We start from the raw sequence: 27,416 nt of genomic DNA, 5'->3' as shown, positions 1-27,416 counted from the left end.
TTCAGACTGACCTGTTTCAAAATTGCTATAATGGGGAGTGAGGAACTGGATACAGATCTGTTTACGAATTGGGTTAGAGGCTCAAAAGGACTAGAATACTTACAGGAAGGTCTTCAAGAATTTGTTGGAGAAAAGGTACTGCAATGTCGTGACAATTCCCTTCAAAAGATAATATTGACATTGCCATCTGGATCACCACAGCAGTGCAACCTGTGTACGTCACATAATCTTTCTCCGGATCATTACAACACTACAAAGGCATGTAGCAGACGCACATGTACCCAGAAGAGTCCGACCAACTGTTTTGGAAGCAGACCTGTAGGGCGTAGGAAATGCCCTGGTGGTATTTGTAGTAAATTCTACGACTCAATTATACATGAGCATGTATTTGAAGACCCCTTATGGAAAAACACTGACCCAAGCACGTGGTGTTCGGATCCTTATGGGTGGAGTTATGCAAAATGTTTCCAAACAACTAAAGGTCCAGGGACATCAGCTAAAGATACTGATGCTGCTGGTCTCTTAAGCATTATTCTAAACAACAAGTCAATGCAAAACTTTGTGTCCAGTATTAACCCTCATAACAATACTAGTTCGTTTCATTTGGTAAGTACAGAAAACCGCCAAAAATTTATAAATAATTTTGAAATTATCAAACAATTTCTTTAACTATTGAATAGAATAATTGTATATTCATTTTATTTAAAATAATAACCGCAATGAACAAAATCAGTTTGTTGTACGAGGGCTGTCCGGAAAGTTCGTAGACAAGGCTATAAAATTATTTTAAGCAGACATATCAATATGATGATTTAATACTTTACTTAAGTATTTATCTGCTACATATTTCTAAATTAAAAAACATGATAAAAGTAATATTCGCAAAGCGCCGATCACCATGGCAACATGATCAACGAACCACGGAGCACTTTGATTTCATGATGATAGCTACTCGAATAAAAAGTTGCTAAAAGATGTAATTTTAATGCCAATCCCTCGTTTTAATTTTGTGACATCATAGGATAGTATAACATGATATTCAGTGTAAATTATGATGTCATACGTAAATAAAACAGCTTGTTTACGGCGATTATAGGCAATGAAGGTGCGTTTACATTTTGTGTTGCAAAAATGCCGTCAATTTAACGGACGGAGCAACGTAATGATATTTAACTTCATAGCAACGCTAATATGGCGCCATCTGAGATTATAATCTTTACCTTTAAAACAAAATTAACCATGAAATGTTAAAGGCAACTTGTGTGTTTTAAATGAATAAATGTCAAACAAGATAAAGAAGCGGTGATGACAGGATATTGTTATAAGAAACGCTCCAGAAGTGACCAAAAGTAGCATGGCTGAAATATCGTAGATTGCGTTACAACATTTTTTGAAAAAAGGCAGACATCTTACACACAGTATGGGAACCAGTGAAATCTTTATTTTTAAATAATAATTTTAAATATGAAATGTATGAAAGCAATAACATGTATTAAGTATACGACAGACAGGTACCATGATGGCTTTTGAAATCGGAAGGGAAATTAAATAGTTGGTTAAACATTAATTTAATTTGACGCCGTTGACGTGTTCAAAGTGCTCCATTGATTATGTATATATGCTGTATGTAAATACTTTTTAAATACAAAACGTTTAGTCACAGTTCAGTAATTTTTGATAAATGTGTTCGCTAGATATGTATTTTTATGCTGACAAAATTTGTACAGCGTATGTATTGTTTTACAATAAAAAAATGAAGATGTATATGAACTTTCCGGACATCCCTCGTATATTCAGAAAATTATTGTAACCATTCAATAAAATATGAATTCGAAATGCAGACTTTCTTCCGTTCTTCAGTATTACATTAGAAGTATAAACACATTAAAGTACTTATTACAACCAAATATTCATTTATCATAAGTAGAAAAAATTATCTTCTTTATTATTACAAACAAAACACGTAATAGTAATAGGAATTTTGTGATTCCTCTTCTACATGAATGTATTATGAATCTTCTTTCAGACAAGAGATATCCGAAATAGAATCTTACATAGCTCAAAGCTTGAAATAGACGAAACAACTGTGTGTTCTTATTTAGACGCGTTCATTGTAGTTCTTCAAGATCCAAAGTGTCTGATTAACGATGAGGCATCAAAGAAAGCGGTTCATAAACTAACACAGGTACATAATTCACTATAAAAGAAATACAAATATGCTTTAATAATGTGATAAGTGGGTATATGCTTTGTTTTCAAGTGCTCGTTGAACTTCTGAAGGGATGACATCAGGTTGTATTTGAGTTATTTCGCTATATTATATTTAAATAATGACTGAATACAAAGGCTAAAGGAATTATTTCATTATTAATAATAAGCTTATTAAATGAATTTTCAATTTTCTCGATACTTGGTTGTGCATACATATATCTCAAAACTGATGATTAAACATTGTACTACAAATGTTTTGATCAAGGGACAAGACAAAAGAAATCAACTATACGAAAGAAAAATAATAGGTCAATGTCAATGTTGCTGAAATAGAAAATAAAAATGTTTCAGGTCTATGACTGCTCTTTGACTCCATGGTGTTACGGTTAGGGTCACTGTTACTTAAAACAGTACAATATTGTTTCAGATTAATAGCTATAGTTAGGGACTAAGTATGTAGCCAGCAGTTTGTATCGATATAATGGAATACAGAAGTTAAATGACAAACACTATAAATGACTTATTCTGTGGGATAATTGACTGACAAATCGATATTCCGAATATATATTATTGTGATAAAGTGATTTTTCCTCTTGATTGATTAATAAACTTCTTTAAGAGCCATATCAAAAATTGTACCAAATAAAGTTATGGAAAACAATTATTAAATTTTCTGTTGTTGGGAAAATGTAGCTAACACTGAAGTTATTCAGTTTTTTATTGTGTAATATGTTCTTGGCTACGGATAAAGGCAAAATATAGAGATAAGTAAATTTGCAAATGATTTAATACTTATAGAATATGATAATATTTGATGTTTGCTAATAAAAATACATCATATTACAATAGAAATAACTATTGTAACTATCATAACATACCTAATTTACAGAAATGTATGTACTTTGTTTCCTTACTCATGAACACATACTATAACAGAGGCATTTCCCTGGGGACTATTTTATGGCTGTTTACATTGATTACATATCTTAGGTTGTTGGTAGGAGCAAAACTTGTGTTTTCCGATTTTCCGAACATAATTGATTGCCCAATTAGGTTCCTTAAAAATATGTAAAAATGCAAATTAGAATTATTAAATTAATTACTTAAACATCTGATATGATCCCGTCCGTGAAGTGATTTTTGACAATGAAATCACCACTGGTGAGGTTTAATCACTCTACGGTTGCTAACTTAATTTAAATAAAAGCATTTTTCTTTTTTTTAAAGTCACTGTTCTGTTATCGGAAATATTGTTTTCATTTTTAATCACCAAACTAATACGCGGAATATTCCGTGCGGGCACAAGAATTGCGAGGGCTGCAGTGATGATTTCAGATAGCATTAACAATATTGAAATCATATCAAACTCAATAAAAATATATGTTTAAAATATGAGTTTAAATGTAACAGGTTTGAGACAAATTGTTAGTTAGCCGGGTGTCTCTATTTTGAACAACTTGGATTAGTTCTATAACTAAGCTATACTTAGATTACAGGACACTTTGAAAAAGCATGGAACAAAAGCGTCTACCAAATTCTGACTTTTGCAAAAAGACGTAGCAGTCTTCTACCATAAATTATACTTCCGAGAGAAGTATGATGTGTAGAAAATTAATAAATGAATATTATTATCATTGTTCAGAAAGTATAATCATCATTAACATATATTTTATACATTCATTTTGGCACACCACCGCGTTTTAAAAAGGTTGCAACAACTGATTAGAGATTAACAAAAATAACGGACACTTCGTTGATAGGCTTAACACTACCATTTCGTTCATAGTCTACAGCCGGGCAAAGGCCGGAACTGCAAAGCCAAGACATTGACTTGCCCGGCTTGCCCAGCTATTGATTTGAAAGAAAATCAAATGGAAAACAATTGTAAATATATAGATTTCAATACCTATCATTTCAATTATGAGTGTCATTTTTAGTTTGACTAATTTTTAATGTAATTCAACGATAAGTGAAAGGGTAATCAAATATCGGAACAATCGCGACTTTGTTTGCTTATGAATAATTGTTGAGGTGCTCTGTTTGAAAACTGACTTGGTACATGAAATACAGACACCTTTAAAACGGAAACATGTAAAATAAAAAATGAACAAAACATTTTATCTGTCTACCCCGTTCATAGGATTTGTCTCCTTTAATATTATAGATAAAACGTGCACTTATTTATCATTGAGTATACATATTTTACTTAAAGAATGAAAGTTATTTATTTTATTAACAGACTAGTATTTACAGAAACTGTTTAAAATTGTGATGACACTTGGGGTGCAACATATATTTTATCTTTTCTCTGTTTTTAAAATAACCTGGATATGGGCAAATACATGTATGCATAGCTATATTTTTCATCCTCTTGTCTTAATGAATATACAACTGTCAATTATAATTCATGAACAAAAGAAAATGATATCATTAATTTCATATCGTAATTGCAGGATTCCGTAACAGTGTGCCTGTAAGTATGGACTAACCGTAAAACTAGGAAAATCCAGTCTTTAAGTTAAATAGATAAAAAAAATAATTCTATCTATATTCTACAGTCTACACTGTACTTACAAGTTTTATATTTGAGATTTCTTTTTATAATATAGATAATAAGAAGGTTATCCAAAAGCCTTTAAAGCGCACTGCAAATAACTTTTCTATTTATAAACAGCTAGAATAGTCTATATGGAAATGGCAAACACATGTTACTTCCATTTAAAATAGAGAAAACCGAAACCTAACAGAACGCACTAAACAGTAAACTAATAAAATACTCAGTCTGATTAACCCTAATATAAGTAGTTGCAAAATTAATTGAATGTTTAGCATCTGATATAATTCAGGGATGTTTCCTGATACAATAATCTCAAAAAATATTTGGGAGACATAATGTGCTTACCTTCGTCGACTGTACGTTTGTCTGGTATTCCGTCGGCATTAAGCTTGTACGGCTTTCACAGGCCAAACTGCTTGTGAGATTTCAACCAAACTGCACAGGAGTGCTCAATACCATCCCTAGATGTGCATATCGTCGGCCAGTTCTTCTTCGCTGCACAGAATGACCGCCAGAGCTAAAAAATAGAAACATCTTGTCCGGCTTTCTTTATTCAAACTGCTGGTGGGATTTTCACTTAACTTCGCAGGAGTACCGTCACATACCGCTTTTATGCACAAACTTCTCAGAAATGATCAGTACTAACTCTTGCTGTGCATATCGCCAGCAACGTCCTCTTCGCTGCATTATATTGCCGCCGGAGCTATTAATTCTTAATCTTGTCCGCCTTTCACATCTCAAACTGCTCCTGGGATTTAATCAAAATTCATAGAAGTGATTATTACTATACATAGTAGTGCACGTTGCGATTGCATAAGTCAATCTGCTGGTCGGATTTCAATAAAACTTCACAGGAGTGATCAGTATCATCATCAGATGTGCATATCGCCTGCACGTTACCCTTCGCTGCACAAAATTTCTGCAATAGCTAAAAATTCAAAAAATAGTCCTGGAGTTTCACAGGTCAAACTTCTTGTGTGATTTCAAACAATCTTCACAGGCATTAACCGTGTCATCCCTTGATGTGCATATTGCCGCCACGTTCCGCTTCGTTGAATAGACTGGCCGCCAGAGCTTAAAAAAGAAAAATCGTGACCGGCTTACACAGGTCAAACTCACTGCGCATGTGTAATCATGCCACCACTTATTGTGCACAACGACGGCAATTTCTTCTTCGCTGCACAAAATGGCTACCAGTGCCTTAAAAGGAAAAAAACCTTGTCATGCGTTTATTGTTCAAACTGCTTGTTGGATTGCAACTAAAATGTATATCAGTGACCAGAACCATCCCTATTTTTGCACATCGACGACACGTTCATTTTCGCCGTACAACAAAAGTTAAAAATATAAAAATCTTGATAGGCTTTCAAAGGTCTAACAGCTTTTTGTATTTCAAACAATACTGCATAGAAGTGATCAAAACCATTCCTAGTTGTGCATATCACCTGCATGTACAGCTTTGGTGGACATAATTGCTGCCAAAACTATAAATTGAAAATAATTGCTAGGCTTTTAGAGGTAAAACTGCAGTTATGATTCAAACGAAGCTTCACAAGAGTTATCAGAACCATACCTTTTTCTGCATATCGCCGTTGTGATTCGCTGAAAAATAGCCACAATAGTAAAAAAAAATTTGTATCTGGCTTTTACAGGTCAACGTAGAGGCCTGATTTTAATGAAACTTAACAGGAGCGGTCAGTTACATCCCTACGTACGGCTCCTTTTAACCAAATGGCCACCAAAGCGTGTCCGGCTATTGCAGGTCAAACTGCTAGCGGAATTTCCACATCACAACAAAGAAGTGATCGTTGTGCATATCGCGGTCGCATTCCTCTTCGCAGCTGAAATGTTAAAAGTAGAATAATCATATCGGGCTTTTACAGATGCTGGTTGAATTTGAAACTTCGCAGGAGTATCAAATCAATTCTTTTGGTGCCAACACGTACAGGCAACACCCCGGCTTCGCTTGCTAACAAGGACTCCAGATTTAAAATTAAATTTAAAAAGTATTTCCGGCTTTTCAAGTTAAAGTAAGTGCTCTTTGGTTGCCAAACTGCAACAAATAGAAGATCAAATTTTTTCCTATTCCTCACGTGAAATTATTTTCCTGCATAAAGGCATATAACCAGATCATTAATTTAAAACCTATTTTGCTGAAATTAAATCAGGATCAATTTCTAGCTCTATTTCAACTTCATTGAAGTGATTAGTGTCATACCTAATGATGCATATGGCATATGGCTTTGCTGCACAAAGTGCCTGTCAGAGCTTTAAATAGAAGAATCTTAAATATCTTTTCCGAATTTCCCTCACGTGCATATTATTTTCTCTGCAATATATAATTATGCCAATATGTTGAAAGCGTTTATGTTCCAGTTTAATTGTAAAAGCCGATAGTTATTTGACTGATAAAATAATTAAATAGTATGAATATCATTTTATTCGGGAATACATCATAAAGTGCACTTTATCCCCACAGAACAAAGCCAAACACGGTTTTTCATGAATCAAATTCGGAGCAAGAAAGTAAAATGACAAAAAATATATGTAATTGGGGAAATATTTTTTGAATATAGAGCAAAAATACCAGTAAGAAAATGAGGAAAAAATATGTTGAAAACATATGCTAAAATATCTGTGTTGTGATGACTGAAATACTTTTCAAAATAAGGATTCTTCCTTTAGTTAAAAGAAGCTATAATTATCAATTAGATTGTAGTATAGTAATGTCTGACCGACCTTGTTTCTCAACTGCAGTGTATTTTTTACGAAAGAAATGTATTTAGATATTCGATACATGATTCAATATCCTTCATTTTCAAAAAGGTGTAAATTTAGGAAATAGATATCAATTCTGAATGCATTGTTGTAGAATAATGCACGGTTTTAATTAAAATGCGTAGTAATATAATCACGAATGCCGATAGGCCTGAGTGATCAATTGCAAAGAAATTGAACGAAAATCGTGCATTGTTATACAAAAATGCACAAAGAATTGATATCTATTTCCATTCTAACATGTCAAAAAATAAAATTATTATTAAAAAGTCGGACTTCATGTTTGGTGGTTAAATTTGTTTTCGCCTCATAGTTTCCAATAGAAATGTTCTTTAAAGGCTGTTACAGTGGTATGAAAAAACTGTTGTTAAATCTCCCGTGTGTAGAAATATTTTGAGAATAACGCATTTTGAAAACGATGATAAAATGTTGTTTGATTATTTTATTTCACTCTATAATTTTTCAAGCGAAATAGAAATCATTAAAAATGAAATAAATTTAAAATTAACTCGCTTGCGACATTAAAATAGCGTACTTGATTTGATTGTTTTGCGCGTGCTGTTTTGCGCTACATTGTGACGTCACGTAAACAATACCTTAAACGTCTGTACAGCGTTAACGACTGAATAAAAGATATTGGTGTTCGGATTCATTTTCGTAGTTCGACCATTTTCTTTCATTCTAGATAGTTTTCACAACAAAATTCGACACAAATTGTTTTTATTTATCAGATTTTTCAAACAAAATGGCGCCCTCAATGTGAAAATACATAGGGAGATAATAAGAACGGCGAGTGCATTGTTGTAGAATAATGCACGCTTCGGACCTTCTTTGTTTATATAGAAACATTTCCGATAGTGTAAGAATATAGATTACGCATGTGTCAAAACAACTAAAAATTAGTATGTACTGTGCAGAAGTATTTACTATGGCAAATTGTGCAACCGAGATATTCCCCCTAACCTACCGGATAGATAAAATTAAATGTGAACAAAAGGCCAATACTTTCGGCGGTTGGAGACATAAAATAAATTGTGGAAAAGAAGTGAAAGAGAACAATGTATCAGGGCAGTAGTACGAAACAGTCGTAGTACATGGTCCTGAGATCGTGTTTCAAAGATAATTTTTCACGGTTGTCACATAGTTATTTATGTGGGCTGTTCGAAAAGAATTGCTTATTGTCCTCTATCTCGTGATCGATAAAAAACCAATACATACCTGTAAAGGGTGATTCAATACCTACACAACGGTGTATAAATGTACATGTTAGACTAAGTGAAAGACATACAATTTGCCATTTTAATACACGCAGTCATTGACCACTGTAGTAAAAATGGTTGGTAGAAGCGTCGACAAAATATATGTAATACGGGCTCACATCAAAGCTCACCCAAAACTAGGTTGCTTTTTGAAGCAGTTGATGACTGAACTTTTTATAGCCTATTGACCTTCTTGTGTGACTAAGACACAGTTAGGCCATGGAAAAAGAAATTTGAGTCTGGTGAAGAGTGCATTAAAATGCACCAAAATCAGGTAGGCCAAAATCTGCATATGGTAAGGAAATCGTTTCTAAAATAATAAGGATATAATTGAAGGAGATGCCAGATTTATAGTTCGTGCTATTGCGCGAAAGATAGGCATTTCACTATCAACGGTTCACTTTATTTTGAAGAAGCATTTGAAAGTCGGAAAGATGTCTACTAGATGGATGCCACATCTTTTGACCGATGAGCAAAAGAGGCGACGGGTTAAGGTGGACAAAAAGCTGCTAATATGACAAAAACAAAAAACAGTTTGCCAATGTCGTCACAGGTGATGAAACTTTGGTCCATTGGGTCAGAAAAGTAAGCAAAAAAATCTGGGGCACTAAACACAACAAACGCCCAATAATTGTTAAACGGTCTTTAAGTGCAAAGAAGGTTTTGTATGGAATTTTCTTCTCTGGTGAAGGAGTTGCAACAAAAGTGCCGGTGAAAAAGGGCAATAGTATCACTAGGAACTATGCATGTCTTGGTATCACAATTGGAGGTTTCATTCCAAGGTCAATGAAATTCTGGCATATAATTTAACTGCCCTTTATAAATATTGAAATTTCTTAGTGCAACATGATTGAGGTTTGATTCTTTTTTGACAGCATTCATGCAATTCCCTTTCCATGACCGTCGCTTCAAGTGCTTTCAGCACTTGATTTGAGAAAATTGGAGCGCTCTGTCCGCGGACAGGTCTTGTTAGATTCCAGGTGTCAATTATCTAAAAATGTGTTTAATTTAAACGTCAGTTGTATCTGCCTAATAAATACCGTCAATTGAATAATATTTCTACTGGACGAGTGTATACCAAAATGCGTTTGTATACATTGATGGAAGAAAATTGTAAGGAAAAATAAAACTTTAAAATTATAATATAAGAAATCTATAGCAATAATTAAATCATTCAAAAAAGCTAAACATAAAGAATATCAAAAACTATGAAAGAGGTGGCCTACACAAATTGTATAGCATAATTATTATTGATAGAGGCAAATGAACAACTGTCAGTTCACTAAGTATTAGTTTATTTTTTGGAGCTCGAATGATTAATTTAAAGTGTCGAGTGAATATGCTCGTCGATTATGTTGACCTGAAAATTGTTCCAAGTATAAAAATAAACATTGTAGGACGCTTTTTTCCCTGAAAAATACAGTTTTTACAACTCGACATAAAACATAAATAATCTATTCATGTAACTCCTATAGTAAAAGAAGGGGGCATTTTCGAAATCAGTATTTTACATATTTACTTCTCTCACTCAAGCGATAGTTTATGCGGACAATGGTGTAAATTCTGTGATAGTTATATTAAACTATTAAACTAGGCACCTTAAACACAATATTTTAATACAACACTTATGTATGCCTTTTTCATTACAGTTAAGAAACAACACGATTCACATAAGCCAAGGAGATACAGTGTCACTTCTTGAGAACAGAAATAAGGCGTTAACCGAACTTGACGAAAGAACAGCAGAATCATTGCGTAAACTTGATATGAAAGCATTAGCTGTACGGAATACATTAAAAGTAGATGTTGATGAATTTAAGAATGCCGCTTTAGTTGATGTTGGAAACGCTGGAATATCGGTAAAGCAAACACTTATAGCAGAGATTACCACAGCCGGGAAACAGGCAATACAAGACATTGCTGGAAATACTACGGATAATATATCTAAAATTAACGCAACCGGGGATCAGGCATTACAAGACATTGCTGGGAATACTATTGATGGTGTATCTAAAATAAACACAGCCGGGGATCAGGCAATACAAGACATTGCTGGGAATACTACTGATGGTATATCTAAAATAAACACAGCCGGGGATCAGGCAATGCAAGACATTGCTGAGAATACTACTGATGGTATATTTAAAATAAACAAAGCCGGAAAACAGGCATTGCAAGACATATCCGAGGCAACTATCGATATTGATGGACGGAAAAGTCAAGCTATCTCCGATATTTGTAATGCAAAAGACGATGTTTTATCTGCAATCACCAAGGCTGGTAAAGAAGCAAAAGCAGATGTTTTAATGGGGGCTAGTGCTGCTTCGTCTGATATAAGCGGACATGCTGTTTCAAGAAAATCTTTTTTCCAAAAAGGTTTTATGAAGCTCAAAAGTGTGTTCAACTCTTCAAGTCCAAAATCACCCTTTAAGGTTTGTTTACAACACTTCATAATACCTTTTATAACTTACTCAATCAAGTACATTGTCTATGTGCAGCAATAGCTTCCAGTTATTCATTTTTACAAAAATTGCCCTTTGAGTACGATGAACTCTGGTGAACTTTAATGTTATCCCAACATCCAAATAATCTTTGAGTTGTTTTCATCTACTTCGAATTTGAGGAAAAAAATCCTATTTAAAATATAAAAGGAATACGCCTATAACTTAAACGTATATTTTATTTACTTTATCAGTCAAATTCGAGATATGAACATGAAACTTCATAGATCTTAAAAAGGAGGAGTGCCGTTTGCAAGAATAGTATCTGTACCTTACTGTTTTACTTTTTTTTCTGCAATGCTTATCATGTCTCTTTTTATGCTATATTTTGTCCAGAGCGTAATTTGAAACATTTTGAATTTTTCAAGCTTAAAAGACATGTTAAAGAAAGAGCGCAATGCACAGATATGAAAACTGTTCCCAACATAACTTTGAGTAATTACCTTTGATAATTTTTATTCTTTATTTTTTCTGGACTATAACTCGACAATTATGAGACAAATCAGTTTGAAATTTTATAGATATATACATGTCAATTAGACGGTGTTTTATGCACACTCTCCAAACTATTGTTTACTTATTTCCCTAAATCATGCTTATAATTGTCCAGAGAAGGTTTTTTAGATATTTATTTCAAAGTTTTATGAAAAGTGCATACTTCAAGTGTTTTAACGTTTTCTTTACATATTTCCTTTTTTATGATAAATACTTGTTGGGAGCATGTCTGGGAATATCAGTATGAACATTTATATGAAACTCACCTTTTTATATTTGCTTCATATTCTTAGTTATTACTCTTGCTGTTTATTTTTGGATAAAACTCGACTAGTTTTGTTTTCTCGGGTATGTAGTAGTTGAACTGTTCATTCGTTCGTCTGCCTGAAACAGGTTAACATAATCCTGCAAGTTGAATAATTATTACATTCTAGCAGTACCAATGGTTTTATTCTTTTCACACCTTTTCAGTAAAACGTGTTTGATCGTGCCAAGGTATATATTTATTGCAGTCATGTTTCGAAGTTATTTCCTTTTTCATTTTATTTAAATGGATATGGTTAACCCAAAACCGCAAGTTATGTTTTAAGTTCTGTCTGTACTAATGACTTCATAGTTTGCACGTTTAAATATCAATCACAGTTCATGCTATTTGCAAGTTATATAACTGTGCTATCCATTTTTTTCAAGTTATTCCTATTTTACAAAATATAGGACCTGGTATAGTTAACCTATTCCGGCAAGTTGTTTTTATCTTAAATTTCTCCTAGTAAGTTTATTAATTTATGATATCTCTCATAATTGGTATTGATCCCCTACCTATAAGTACAATTTAGGATCACTTGTATCAATGTTCACGTTATTGTTGTAAAGTAAACAATAAATTCTAAACAAATGTTTTCCAAGTTTAGGTTGAATTTGGGGACTGGGGTTATGGTCAGGTCCTTGCATGTATGCATACTTGATTCATTTTTTGTTTTAAGTTAAATATTTTCAAAGTCCATTAAACAGCAATGACATGGCAATTAACAAAAGATCATGACCTTCTCAAGTAATATACTGCCTACACTATCTTTACAATTTCCGTCCATAACTAAGTGAATGGGGGAATTTGTTTTGAAAAATGTGTTACTGAGAAGAATTTAACCGGATATATCATCATAATAATCATATAATAAAAGATATAATAAAGTAGATTTATGGCCTTGTTTTTAGATTAGTCATATCAGAAACGATATGAATAATTTATTATCATTTTCAATGGCAATATATTAATTGCTTTACATTTTGAATAAATAACGCTTGAATAGTTCATCAACCACCATCATAAATATCATTATTTTATCTTTCATTCTTTTAACAGGGATCGCCAAGCCGATCAAAGAAAGCTTCAAGTAAGTGAATTCAACTTTTATCGTTTTCAATTTTAGAAGGGAGAAACGAGAAAAGCCCTTGTCCGTCCGGTCATGCGTCCGTCTGTTCTCATATTGTGTCATAACCTCTTAATCTTAAAGTATTTGAACTAAAGTAAAGAAACTTTACAAAAAGGTTTATCAGCATGTGTAGTTGTGTACGTGTAGTTTTGCATGTGGATTTGTTCAGTATTTGAAGAGCATTTGTCCTTGACTGAGTAAAGGTTGCATTTTACAGCTTGTGTCATGCTTTTTTAGCAACAAATGAAAGAAAATAGCCAAGCTTGGCACAAATGATCTTTTTTGTGGGCATTGATGTTCATAATGCAAATAATTTCGGTTGACATCAAAACAAGGTCACATGGCATACAATTGATTTATCAGATGAGCAATGTAGTGTCCTGTGGACCCTCTTGTTTTCTTTTTTAATAGTTATTGAGGTTAAAGGTCACAATTTCTTGCACATTTAAGTTTCAAAAAGTTTAAATAAGGCTTTAGAGCATGCACATAGTAGAGTTGAGTAAGAGAATATATGTAATCAAAGAAGCAATACTGCATAAGTACTTATTTTGGCGGGGGTTTATATTTGGCTATATTGGCGGTCAGGGTCAGTAGCGCCAATTCAAAACACCGCCAATTTAAAGCACCGCAATTTTAGATCATCGCCATTATTCTTTGAAAGGTGGACAACTCATGGTAAAATAGCTTTGGTTTGTCCGAGTAATCTCCCTTGATTATTTGTAATAAAAATAAACATTACAAGTAAGCTGAAAAGAATTTGTTTATTTTTAAGTCTTGGTACGAAACTCATTTAATCATATATATATCGTAATAAATACAGTATATATATATATATATATATATATATATATATATATATATATATATATATATATATATATATATATATATATATATATATATATATATATATATATATATATACTGTATTTATTACGATATATATATGATTAAATGTATATATATACTGTATTCATTACGAAGATGATCACACGACGAGAAACAAATCTAAATGTCATTTATTATCGAATTTAAGTAAACTAGTATTTGTTTTGTTTTCACTGTTATGTTTCATAATTTGAAATAAAACTAATGATAACTGTAATTATATAGCAATCAGTTGTGGTGACCGTGAACAATTTTTCACGCTTTAAAGACTGCAGGATAATAGGGCAAACCTTTCTCTTCCATGGTCCAGTTACCACACGGTACCATATTTAAACCTGTCTGATCCCAGTTAATTATAAGAATTAGCACGATGTAAAGATAAAGGTGACCAAGCATAGGTATACCGTATGCCGTAAAATAAACGAGGACAGTCAACTACTGCGTGACCGGTGTTATTTTTATTTTTTTTTTTATTCTTTATTTGTAATCGCCAATTCATGACCCCATATTTATGCTAACAAGTGTTTTAATATGGCGGTCTAAAAGCGTTTGCGCCAATTTATGACCCCGCCAATTCAAAACACTTTAAAAAACGCCAACATTTAACACCGCAGATATAATGCGCTATACAGTACTTTATCAAAGCAGTATTTTGCCTGTGTATGTGTTTGAACTATCAAGATGCAACGAAGCAAAAGATGGTTCAGGTAATTGGACTGTGAGTTACGTTTTGGAAACTATATCACCACTTCAACAAAAATAAAATGCTTTTGAGAAACTGAAATAAAAAGCCTTCCTGGAACATAATGGGCCTTTTAATGAACTTGAACTAAAATGGATAAATACAGAATCCCTAAAGAAAGCTCAACACGGCAAAATTGAAAATGTTGCAGGCTCGGTTTGATTGAGCCTGTTCATGGACGGTACCGGAAAGTGCAAAAGTCTTACATTGTAGTGTGTTTAGGGATATCAGCCGGAAATTCCAGTTTTGTTTTTCTTTTTGTTTTGGTTTTATGGTGTAAACGATATCAATAGCAGATCAGGTGATAACATGAACATGTGAGGACAATAAGCAGATCATAACCACAAAAGGATCAGCCGTTCTGAGCAATATACCAATATAAGTAATTAGTAGCATATCTCCATGTACACATGGAGAAGCAGTGCAAGGCTTTTACTTCATGTTGCTCATGCTATGCTGCAAGGCTGAACAATACAAAAATCCTTGTACGCACTGTTGATACAGATGTAGTTGTGATAGCTACAATGAACAGCCTTTCAACATATGAATGTACAAGAGCTATGGATAGCATCTGGCACTGGAAAAAAATATTAAGATATATACCTGTACATACACTCTGTTTCTCTGGTAAGGATATTGTAAGTGGTTAATTGGCATTCCATGCGTTAACTGGATGTGACCAGCTATCATTCCCTGGCAAAGGTTAAACGACAGCACGGGGGACCTTAAAACGTTTAGTGTAGCTGTCGAAGCATTTAAGTTTCTTAGTCAAACTCCATCAGACGTCTCTATTGCCACTGTTATTCCAACGTTGGGGCGATTTGTTATACTTTTAGGATCGATCAAATGCTGCTTAAAGAGTCAACGAAGCGCGAAAAGAGCTCGTCTCACGAAAAGAGAGATCTATTGATGAAATCCAACGACACATGCCGGCCTTTTTAAACACACTAGACCAACGGCATACCAAGCTGAGTACTGCTGGGGACAAGCGCTTTGCCCCCCCCCCTCCAAGAACTGCCTTGTCCAAGTAGCTTGGGTACACGGGAGCCGTTCAGGACAACACTACAACAGGCATCCAAGTCTTGCCAAGTGTTACATAAGTGTAAATGTAGTCTCCAAATTTGTTGTCGTGGGAGGTGCAAATGCTCTTTGTCTATGTGGTGGACACTGTGACCGAGGATAAACTTACAGGCGAGGTTCAGGGTTGGTGTAATTTATGGTTTAGTAAATATTTAGTAATAGTGGTATATCTTTGTTTGTTAAACCTATCTATGTCTGCAAGTGATACACAATCAAAATGGAAGTAATTTATACATCAATCATACTTAGAAACATCAAAAACATTTTTTTTGTGCATTTGGCGGCCATTTTAGAAGCCATTTTCAAATCAATGAAGCACTTGAATTTAAATCCTATTAGAGGTAAACACTGATTTATATGTGTGCAACTTGAAATTAATAAATTAAATAACCCTTTATGATTTTAATGAACATTATCTATATAGCCAGTAATTGTTTCATCTTATGGAAGCAATCTTGGCGGCCATCTTGAAAATGGCGGGCATTTTTAAAATTTTGAAGATGGGTTCATAACTAAAATTAAACATAATTGGTTCATCAACAAACGCAACAAGTTTGTTGCTTTTATCTCAAAGTGAACAATTATTTCACCATATGATTCCACAAAACTTAAAGGAATAGTCAAACACAATTCACAAACGCTGAAGCCACTTGCATCGAGCCTAAAGCGCTTATACGCGAGAATTTGAAAGGCTATTCACTGTCGCTACAATGAGCAGGAATCCAAAAAGAGCACTTATTCCGAGTGTTCAGAACTTTTGACTACTTCAAACACAAACCACAGGTGATTGCATTGTTATTCAACGTTCTCTGCAGTATTCTCATTCTAAGTTTTAAGAACTTTAAACTACTTCAAAACAAACAACAAGTTGATTATAACGCTAGTCAACGTTTTAGTCAGTTTTCTGTTTCCATGTGTTCAAAACATTCAACTCCTTCAGAATCGAACCACAAGGTTGACTGTAATGTTACTGGGCGTTCTTGTCAGTTTTCTCCCTCCAAGTGCCCGGAACTTTTAACTACCACTAGTTTAATTGTAATGTTATTCAAAGCCCTAGTCCAAGTGTTCAGATCTTTAAACTACTTCAAAATCTATCCTCTAGGATGATAAAAGTGTAAATAATGACTCTTCTTGTTCTATAAGCTTACTTCGTTAAATTGAGTGTTCATCATATGGTTCTTATTGTGATCCAGTTAATATGATTCATAAACCAAGGTTCAAAGTAATCCAAATAGGTTGAAGCATCAAATTCTATTTAAATATTATATAACGATTGGCACATATCACATAAACACGCCTTAAAACTTTATTTCGTTTAAATTGCATATTTGAGAGACAGCATATTTCAGTTGAAAATCAATTTTTTAACCTACTTGGAATACTTTTTTACGGATGACAAGCAGCTAAATTTTGGCACAAAACATGTCGACCTAGTACTTTTAAGGTATTGTCTCACGTTTGATAATCCATTAATTGTTATGAACATAGATAACTCAATATTTCAACGGTAACTAAAAGATATGCCTATTGTGCTATGTTTGCAAGTTTAAGTATGAAAATATGTCTGATATTAAAAAAATGTGACAGTAAAATGTTGACTGTGTCTGGTAAACAAGCTACGTCAAGGTATATACTTTGTATATATTTTATATAGTACACGGATAGTGGATAGTAATTTTGTTCTTGATGGCAAAGGGGTTATTATTTTATGATAATTTGGTTATTTGACAAAGCAAATGTGCCAAACGCCTGTGCCTCGAGTTGGAGATACCAAGTTCGAACACCGTTCTCGCTAAATTGTTTTCCTGCCTGACGATATCCATAATTATTTTAGTTGCATGATAACCAATGTTTACACTGATGGTTGCCTCCGCAGTTTTAGGCGTTGTGGATAGTTATTTAGAGTTCGATGATCGCACAGTTATATAAATGTGTATAAATTAATTTAACCCTTTTTTGGATTTATAAGTTTTCCTTATGTTTTTCAAGGAATGTCTTAAATTGGCATAATTACAAAAAGCTTTAAGCACACTATTTTTGTGTAAAAATGCAACGATGTATGCCACCAACTACAACAACTGGAAATGGGATTGGTTGGCCCAAATTAATTTCATAAATTTGTTGCGATCTTTATTTTAAAAAATACGACGGCCTAATTTAACGTATGAGAACATGTATAATCTAAAATGATATTATTTATTAAGTGCTTAAATGTCAACACATGTTAGGAAGATCATTGCATTTAATGAAATAAAAATCAAATATTTGCAGAAAAAAATGCCAATACGATTGCTTTTCGAATGGTACATTATCTACTTTAAAGTTTTATATTAAGATATACAATGAAAACACTTATGAAATGATATTGTTTGTCTATGATTTACTGCTGATGTAACCACAATTGCTTAATGTATTCATATAATATCTGAACAAATATTGTTTGTAATGCAGTAGAAAGACATATAAATAGGAGGCGCTACTATAAAATATCTTTAAAATGCAAGGTTGTTACTCGTACTAATTTGATCTATCAATTATTTGCATCTAGTAAAATATTACTTTTTAGATGCATCTATGTAACACATTGACGCAATTTACAAGGAATATGGTAATTTGTTTCTGGTTATTCGGGGTCTTTCAAATAACATTGTCTGGAGTTGGACCAAATTTACGAAAAAAGATTTTACGAAAAAAAGATGTCTCGGCTGAGTCACGTGATGATTCACGATTTATAAAGATTTATATCGATCAAAAATAATACTGAAAACTAATCCTGGCTACATTACCTTATCAGTCGTTACTTCAAGGGAGACACAAGCAAAATTTTAATTTCTTCCTTTTGAATTTTTTCATTCATTAATCTGTAAATGTTCTCAAAATGAATACACGAAGCAGTCTCAGAAACAAAACTTTTCTTCGTATAAAGAATAAAATGGTGGTTTCCTAACTTGACCAACGTGGGTCAGGTAAGAGCGTTAAGATTTCACAATAGTTGTCACTGTGAACTCTTTAAACGTTAAAGAAGGTGAATAATTTAACTGAATAATGTAGGTTACTGTCAATAATGCAGTATCAACAATATCTATTATTGTAAATTCCAGGGTTTGTTCATGTCACATGACTAGTTTTAAAACTATTCTGTCAGTGATTCCGTCGGCGTCTAATTTCCGTTCAACAAAATAGACATATTTATGCTTCAAATCCAAAATATATAGAATTTATACAGAAATACATGCTGGGACTTTTACAAATGTCATTTTAGCATGATTTGAGCACATAAGATAATTTTGATATTTTTGTCGTTAGTTTGCGTGAGTATCCTTTAAAAAGTTACAGTTTTATTAATTTCGATAAAATTAGGAATTTTTGTTTTAGTTTTTGTAGATAAAAATCTGCTGGTCATTTTTGAAAATAGGGTCGAGTTTCATAAGCTTTATTTTTTTTTTATTTTAATCGATACATTGATCATGACAAAAAGGAAATATTTTCCAAAGAAAACTGTTATGTAATCACATCCTGTAAAGATAGTAAAATATTTCTCGATATAAAATATCTAAATATCTGATGTTTTATACTCAATCAAATTAAAACCACGGAACAAGACATATAAATCTTTATTTTGATCATAAGTGGCTAACAAACATCAGATCAAATGAATGGTTATATGACAAATATAGCTAACACAGGAAATTAGACACAAACAAGTTTTTGTGCATTTTTGTATAATATTCTTATAAACCAGTGAGAATAAATGTTGTATAACAGTCAAAAGATCAACGGCCTAGGATTTTTATCAGATGGTCTTCTTTTCTCTATCTTGCATATGTTGTAGCTGCACCTATTCGAAAAATGTGACAATTGCATTACAATCGTCCAAACCAAAAATCTATAGAACTGATTTTATTTTTTTTATAAATTTTGTTCCCGACAAAGAATGACCTCGTTTTTTCACAAAAATACGTTAGATCTAGATAATTTCCTTTGTTATAAATTATTTTTTGTGACGGCATAAATTGGACATACAAAATTGTTTGTAGTGTAAATTGTAATTTCAATACCCTGTATCAAAATGTCAATTTTGAATGATTAAGATTAACAATAAATGATCTTCCCTGAGTTTAATGTCATCTAGTTGTAGAGTGTTGAGACTATCAACAATTTGTTCATTATGGTGCATTCGCCAGCACGTAAAATCTCAAAACAAAAACAACTATACAACAACATGTCATTAATACATTAACACAAGAGCGATCAGTAATCACATGTGTCGCCTCATGGTGGCCAATTTCATGTTGGGACAAAGTTTGTGACAGACGGACAGACAGACGGACAGTGCACAACTAGACTTGGTACTGATCATTCCTGTAAAGTTTGGATAAAATTGCACCAGTAGTTTATGAGGAGTAGTCCGGACAAGCTTTTGCGTATCTGGCAACACACAGAAAAAACACCGTTTGATCAAAGGGCCATAACTCAGCCAAAAATCATTCAATCAGAAAGCCCGTGCAATATGCACAAGGACTTGAGCTACAAATCAATCCTGTAAAGTTTCATTGAAATTGCTTTAGTGGTATAAGAGAAGTAGTCCAGACAAATTTTAAAAATAAAACTTATTAAAGGGCCATAACTCTGACAAAAATCATTGAACCGGAAAAAGCTGATAATATGCACAACTACACTTGGTACTGATCATTCCTGTAAAGTTTGGATGAAATTGCACTAGTAGTTTATGAGGAGTAGTCCGGACAAGCGTTGGTGTATCTGGCAACACACAGAAAAAAAAAACTTTTTATCAAAGGGCCATAACTCGGCCAAAAATCATTTAACCGGAAAACCCTTGCAATATGCGTAAGGACTTGAGCTACAGATCAATCCTGTAAAGTTTCATTGAAATTGCATAAGTTGTATAAGAGAAATAGTCCGGGCAAACTTTAAAATTAAAAATTATTAACTCTGCCAAAGGAGTTTTGTGACGGACAGACGGACACAGACAGACGGACAGACAGACGACGGAGAAGTGATCCCTATATATCGCCACTACTCCGTAGAGGCGACATAATAAGTACAAAAACATTGAATTTCGCTTCTTTAACATTTAATTTTTATCTTTACTAAGAAGGCAATATCAATAGGTAGTCTTTTGCGCTGATCGCTGCTTTACAATATCCTAACAGAATTTAAAGAAGTATATACATAAGTGCTTGTTAATTCTGTCATTGTTATGCCCCACAAAGTGGGAGCATATAGCGTTGCACTTGTCCGTCCGTCCGTACGTCTGTCCGAGCAAACATTTTGGGTTTAGGGGCTATACAACAGTAAACAGAACAAAAGAGTACAATAGGTTCTTTCCGTGATCAAAGGGTCTAGGGACTAGTAGCCCTTAAGGAAACAAAGAAAATAACAAAGAAAATAGCCCTTAAGCCAAAAAGTTGGAACGTCCGTCCGTACGTACGTCTGTCCGTACGTCCCGAAATCTTGTGAAGGCAACTCCTCTTAAACCGGATGACAGATTTTGCTTAAACTTCCAGGGATGAAGAACCTTAATGTGTAGATGTAAGTTAAGGAATGAATTTTTGCTGCGACCAAATTTAACAGAATTATGACCTTTCTTTGATTTTGTTCACTATATACTATGTAGAAATTTTATGAACGTAACTCGCTTCAAACCGGATGACAGATGTTGCTTAAACTTCCAGGGATGAAAAAACCTTAATGTGTCAATGGTAGTAAAGAAAGGATTTTTTGCTGCGACCAAAATTAACCCAATTATCGGCCTTTGTTGTTTTTATTCACTATATACCGTATAGAAATTTTGTAAACGCAACTCCTCTTAAACTGGATGACAGATTTTGCTTAAACTTCTAGGGATGAACAACCTTAGTGTGTAGTTGTAAGTAACGGAAGGAATTTTTCCTGCGACCAAATTTAACAGAGTTATGGCCTTTTATTGATTTTCTCACTATATACCATATATTTGTTGTCAGTGGGGGCATCCGTGTCATTTGGATACAGTTCTAGTTTATATTTGAAGCGTTTGCCACACAAATACAAATTAATGGTTTTATACTTTAGGTTTAGAAAATGGTGACAATATTTCTTAAATTTAAATATATTAATAAATCATTTGTCACTGGTAAGCTGACACACTTATATGTCACTGATTGTTTTTACAACTGTCCATACCATAAGTGTACATGCTTTTTTGCTCAATGCAAAGTCCCACATTTGCTCCACTAAGGTATTTAGGTTAAACTCAATTACGTGTGTATTTGCTGGGCATATCTCTGGCTCTTGATTTTCTGGTGTTGCTGCTGCTCGAAAGCGATCCATCTGAAACCGAGAAAGAGAGTCAGCGAAAACATTTTGTCTCCCAGCAATATGCGTGACTTTAAAGAAAAGTTATTAACAGCGGCTATCCATGTCAAGTTTCTCATTATTTCATAAAATGCAAGCATTTTTGGCGCCTTTTATATGCAATATTAACTGCCCCTTCATTGTCACAAAGAAAAAAATAGTTTTTTACATTTCCAAGAAAGGCCCTATGCCAGAGCAGCAGCTACAAAAGGATAATGTTCTGGAAAAATTTATGGAATTTATGGTCCATGTGCTACAAAAGTATCTGTTCTTAAAATGCTAAAAAAACGAGGGTAGAACTAGCGTCATGTTTTCTGTAGAGGTCACTTTGTATTCATGGAACATTGAGACACCAATGGCTCGTTTTAAAGGAAGTGTAACAATATTAAAAGATCATCGTTACAATTATTGTTTAACAATTATATTACTGTGGTGGAAAGATTTGTCAAATATGACACAAATCTTCGACCAGAAATTCTTATCCTTGATGCAAATCGAAAATGACCAAAGAGCATGAAAAGATTTGTTTTTGTACATTATCTTTTATTGAGTAGTGTACGTATTAACTCAATGATTCTCTCTATTTCCCTTTGGCAGTCTTGCTTCCACTTTTGAGGATCAAGAATGAAGCCTAAATTCTCAAGACATGTTGTATGTCCAACGGTGTTCAAAAGTGATATTATTGTTGCAATCCAACAAATAGCAATCGATAGGTTATCGAAATTTTTTTAGTGTATACACGTTTTATTTTGCTCCCCAAGGGATAGCATAAATTCGTCACTGTGTCCGTCTGTCCGTCCGTCCGGTTGCCCGTCAGGCCATCCGTTTTTCATGTCCGAGACATAGCTCTGTAGATAGATAAATTTTATTAGGTACAAGAGCAATGCAAAGAACAAAATCCTTGAGTTGCCTAATTTGTAGTTATTGCCCTTTGTTTATTTTTACACTTTGAACTTTGTCCGGGACATAACTCTGATAAAATATGAGATATAAACAAGAAACATTTTAGCTTGATATATCTCAAATGTTAAAACTGCAATGAAAAAGCATAACTCTGCTATGCTTACTTGTGCAGTTATTATCCAGTGTTCATATTTGCTTTTTGACCATTGCCCGGGACATTACCCGGACACTATAATAGATATGAATAAAACACTTTGTAGGTTGATATATATCATTTGGTGTATGAACAGTGTAAAGAACAGTCAATCGGTCTTGCCTAAGTTTGGAAGTATTGCACTTTGACTTTTGTCCGGGAAATAACTCTGAAACTTCAAGAGGTATACTTTTCTGTGTCCAAAACCTATTCGGAGAGCATCACCCGTTTCAACCGTTTCATGTTTGTAAAGATGATACTGCATCGTCCATGTTAACATATGAAAGACTCTACTGATCTTTTTCTATAAATTCATTTTTACTCAAATGACTTTAATCATTATGAGGTGATGATAAATTTACGATTATTTTTTTCTTGACAGAATGTTCTTTATGCTATGGAAATTGATGAAACTCTATAATGGTCTATTGGGGAGTTTCAAAAGGGCTTGTAAAATATTGTTACCTTGATTTGACTTTAAAGTTATCCACTTCATCAGACTGTTTTTGCAGATTTTGCTGTCGCGCGGATAAGTCAAAACCTTCTTCTAATCCATCACATAAATATTTGACAAAACTTTTGTTAGGATGACTACTTAGTTCTTCTCACGATTCGCCTGCCGATTTTGTTTTTTGCCTTTGTCTTACGTGTAGGAGAGATGGGATGACCTTATAGTAGTTTTTGTTGTTGATTATGATTGATAAAAAATTGAATCGGGCAGTGAAAACATTGTTAAGCCCGGGTAGTTGTAAGTATCAGCTGAAAATTTTCTTTTATCACGGATTGCCCATTTGATTTGTTTGCCTGTCTGACTGCTTCCGCGGCGTTACTGGAAAATGCAAACGGTAATCGTAAAACTTTTTCCCATAAAAGGCATGAATTATTCGTTCTATATGAGCGTCATGACTCTATCTTAATGAATAAGTTGAGACCTTTTTTCTATTTCAGAACTGAAGGATGAACTTATTACATGGTACAAAACCAATCAGAGTACAGTTCCTCTTTCACCACTCACAGATGCTGTCCCTACCCCTCTAGCCGGATTCTACATTATGCCAGAAATTGACATACAGACTTATAAGGCTGGTGGAGGGAGAGAAACAACTAGAGTCGAGTCATTACAGGACCTGTTTATATTAGGTAGAAAGATTTCACAGGAAATATACTTATCAGCGGTCGCTGGATTTGGGAAAACAGCATTTTCAAAATATCTCGCATTGGCATGGTGTCAAGCTCATCAAAAGGATGAAAATTATAAGCATTTTAAAGAAAAGGAGTTGAAGGCATTATCTGGCTTTGATTTTTTATTTCTAGTGCTATTGAGAGATTCAGTTAAAGTTTGTAATGTTGACGACATGATTGAGGAACAACTCATACAAAATCTCCCTTGCTCATCTTCAGTGCCAAAGGGTTTTTTAAAGGACATTCTACATTATAAAAAATGCCTTGTTATATTAGATGGACTAGATGAATGGACTCATCCTGACAACAATTGTTCAAGATTTCCTAAAAGTATTCCACATCGTTATGCACGTGAAAAGTGTGTAATCTTAACAACTACTCGGCCATGGAAGCTTGGAATGTTAAACTTGAATCAAATAGGCGAAACAGTAGAGCTAGTCAAACTAAATAAAGTCAGTGCCAGGCAGTTTAAGTGTAACGCAATAAAAACGTTGAATAAGAACTTAAAAGATAGTGAACTGAAAAATGAAGTGTGCAGATTTGAAGAAGCAGTCAGTGACCATGACCTTGAGGATATGGATTCAACCCCTCTCATTTTACTTTATCTTATATGTTTATGGGTTCAAAAAATTCCAATAGGAAATTCAGCAGTCGAATTATATACAGGCATTATTCAGCTCCTTCTATTTAGAACAGAAAAATTACATGGAATGTTTCATTCATCGTGTAAAACACCTCCGAGTTATGTCCCTGAATGTTTCAGAAAACATAAACATTTCTGTAGTTACTACACGTTTCTGTTGACCATTGGAAAACTAGCTTTTTATACATTGTTCAGTAAGACAAAGGAGCACACATTAGTTTTTGATGAAAATATTGCTGAAAAATATCTTAACCAAGAAGATTTGAAATCATGCTGTCTATCAGGAATATTATCAGAAAGTAAAGTGAAAACATTAATAAATGAAAGTTTTAGAATCTCCTTTTCACATAAAACAGTGCAAGAATACTTTTCAGCAATATTTGTAAGTTTTCAAAACACAAGTGAAGTCCAGAGAATCTTTTATGAAGAGTGCCAGTGTTTACAAAATATTCTTGACATGTCAAAAGTGTTTGTCTTCATCAGTAACATGAACCCTAAATTAATGTCTGCAATATCAAGTGATTTAATGCCTGTGATAAACAATGATGAAATAACAATCAAATACAGAACTTTGACAATATATGATTACATGTACATTAAGCCATTGCAAGAAATACAAGACATGTACATTTATTGTGCAAAAGAAAGAAAGGAAAACAAAGACCTCCAATTGTGTTTACAAGATTTCATCATTAATGAGAAATGTAAACAAGAAAACTACTTCAAACAATTACAATATCTGTGTCAACAAAATAAAGAAAACATAAAATCAATAATGATAGAAAATGAAGGTATTTATGGTCTACAAGAAATTATCAAATTATTTACAATCTCTGACCTTCCACATATAGAGAAATTATACTATGAAGGTGAAATTGTAGAAGAGGAAATAATGAGCTTGTTATTGAACCCTTTAAAATGTTTAACTATGTCTACATGTAAATGGGAAAATCATAAATTTGTAGGAAAACGTTGCCGGCTATCTGCAGAGATAAATGGACGACTGGTAAAATTACAACACCTGGAGTGTTTACATATACAAGGTTTCACTATGACCCACAAGGTAATGGAGACATTGTTAAATATTCTCACTAGTAAAAAATCAATGAAAGAAATAAAATTGTACAGGTTATACTGTGGTGATCATGATACTTTATGTAGGGGATTCAACCTTGACCTGTCTCAACATTCACAACTAAGATGTTTAGGATTTGGCATGATACCTGTGTCACAATTAAACATGGATGTATCGTTATTAGAGGAATGTGATGTAGGTAAATTATATAAACCTGGTTTTGTGTCATCTTATCTCAATCAACTACCAGCAGCCAGAAAACTACAAAAACTTGAGTGTAGTTATCTAGAACTTTCTAGTGACATAGACACAATGGTACAAACATTACCATTGTTACATCATGTGAAAGTAGTTACGTTACAGAGAATCAATTTAGGTGAACGATTATTAACACTGTCACCTCAAATGATCAATATTGAACGTGTTAACTTATATAATATAACAATGTCTTGTTCAGTGTTGCATGATCTCATTACTGTTATTAACAAACTGTTACAAACAGTGACAGTATGGCTGGCAGGTTGTGATATAAAACCAGAAACAGAATTTGAAAAGTTTAAAACATTTATAAAACACTCAGACAATTTTGTGGTCACCGGTGATGGCACAATGAGGTCAGGAGTGTACAGTTTTGAGTTCAAAACAACAACAAACTTGATAAATCTTTAAAATGTGTACACATAATTTGACAGCTTGGATTATCTTCTGGAAGTGTGACTGATGTTTATTTATATAAAAAGTAAGTTATTTTTTATTCATGTATGATTTTATTCTTCAGCAATCATAGCCTGAACTTTATGATGAAATAATATCTTAATATGCACCAGGAAATTCTATTATTTATCCTTATCATAAACTTTAAATAGGTGTCAAATTTTAAAATTAACTGAGATATAGTAGATCAAGATATTCTATATCACTTTAAACACATTTTAATAGGGAGTGGGGTAAATATCCTGGAGGGGTAGGGGTCTGCGGATCCTCAAATATTATTGACTCTACATATCAAATGGTGGCTTCTGGTGCATTTCCATGTGCAAGTTTTTAATATGTATATTTTCAGATATTTTCAGACTTAAACCGATGCAAGGCTGTACTATAGCTATTTCCCTACTTCAAGTA

The 27,416-nt window shown here is 33.4% G+C and overlaps 1 protein-coding gene across 1 annotated transcript; it reads left to right on the top strand.

Annotated features, from left to right (window-relative positions):
• The first annotated feature begins 10 nt into the window (after window positions 1-10).
• Window positions 11-27,027, top strand: LOC132747192 (uncharacterized). The gene is made up of 5 exons (XM_060736523.1): window positions 11-606; window positions 2,027-2,185; window positions 10,455-11,237; window positions 13,165-13,195; window positions 24,343-27,027. The coding sequence occupies exons 1-5, from the start codon at window positions 31-33 to the stop codon at window positions 26,961-26,963; spliced, it is 4,170 nt and encodes a 1,389-aa protein (XP_060592506.1). The 5' UTR covers window positions 11-30; the 3' UTR covers window positions 26,964-27,027.
• Window positions 27,028-27,416: the final 389 nt, after the last annotated feature.

Source organism: Ruditapes philippinarum, unplaced genomic scaffold (assembly GCF_026571515.1).
Source record: "Ruditapes philippinarum isolate M1 unplaced genomic scaffold, ASM2657151v2 ctg6207_1_1_1_1, whole genome shotgun sequence".
NCBI lineage: Eukaryota > Metazoa > Mollusca > Bivalvia > Venerida > Veneridae > Ruditapes > Ruditapes philippinarum.
This window is presented reverse-complemented; position numbering and strand designations above follow the sequence as displayed.

Bases quoted from the DNA above. Each gene is read 5' to 3' on its own strand.
- LOC132747192 (XM_060736523.1), top strand. From the start codon at position 31: ATGGGGAGTGAGGAACTGGATACAGATCTGTTTACGAATTGGGTTAGA. The intron at 607-2,026 runs GTAAGTACAGAA...ATCTTCTTTCAG, and splicing joins ATACTAGTTCGTTTCATTTG to ACAAGAGATATCCGAAATAG. The intron at 2,186-10,454 runs GTACATAATTCA...TTTTCATTACAG, and splicing joins CGGTTCATAAACTAACACAG to TTAAGAAACAACACGATTCA.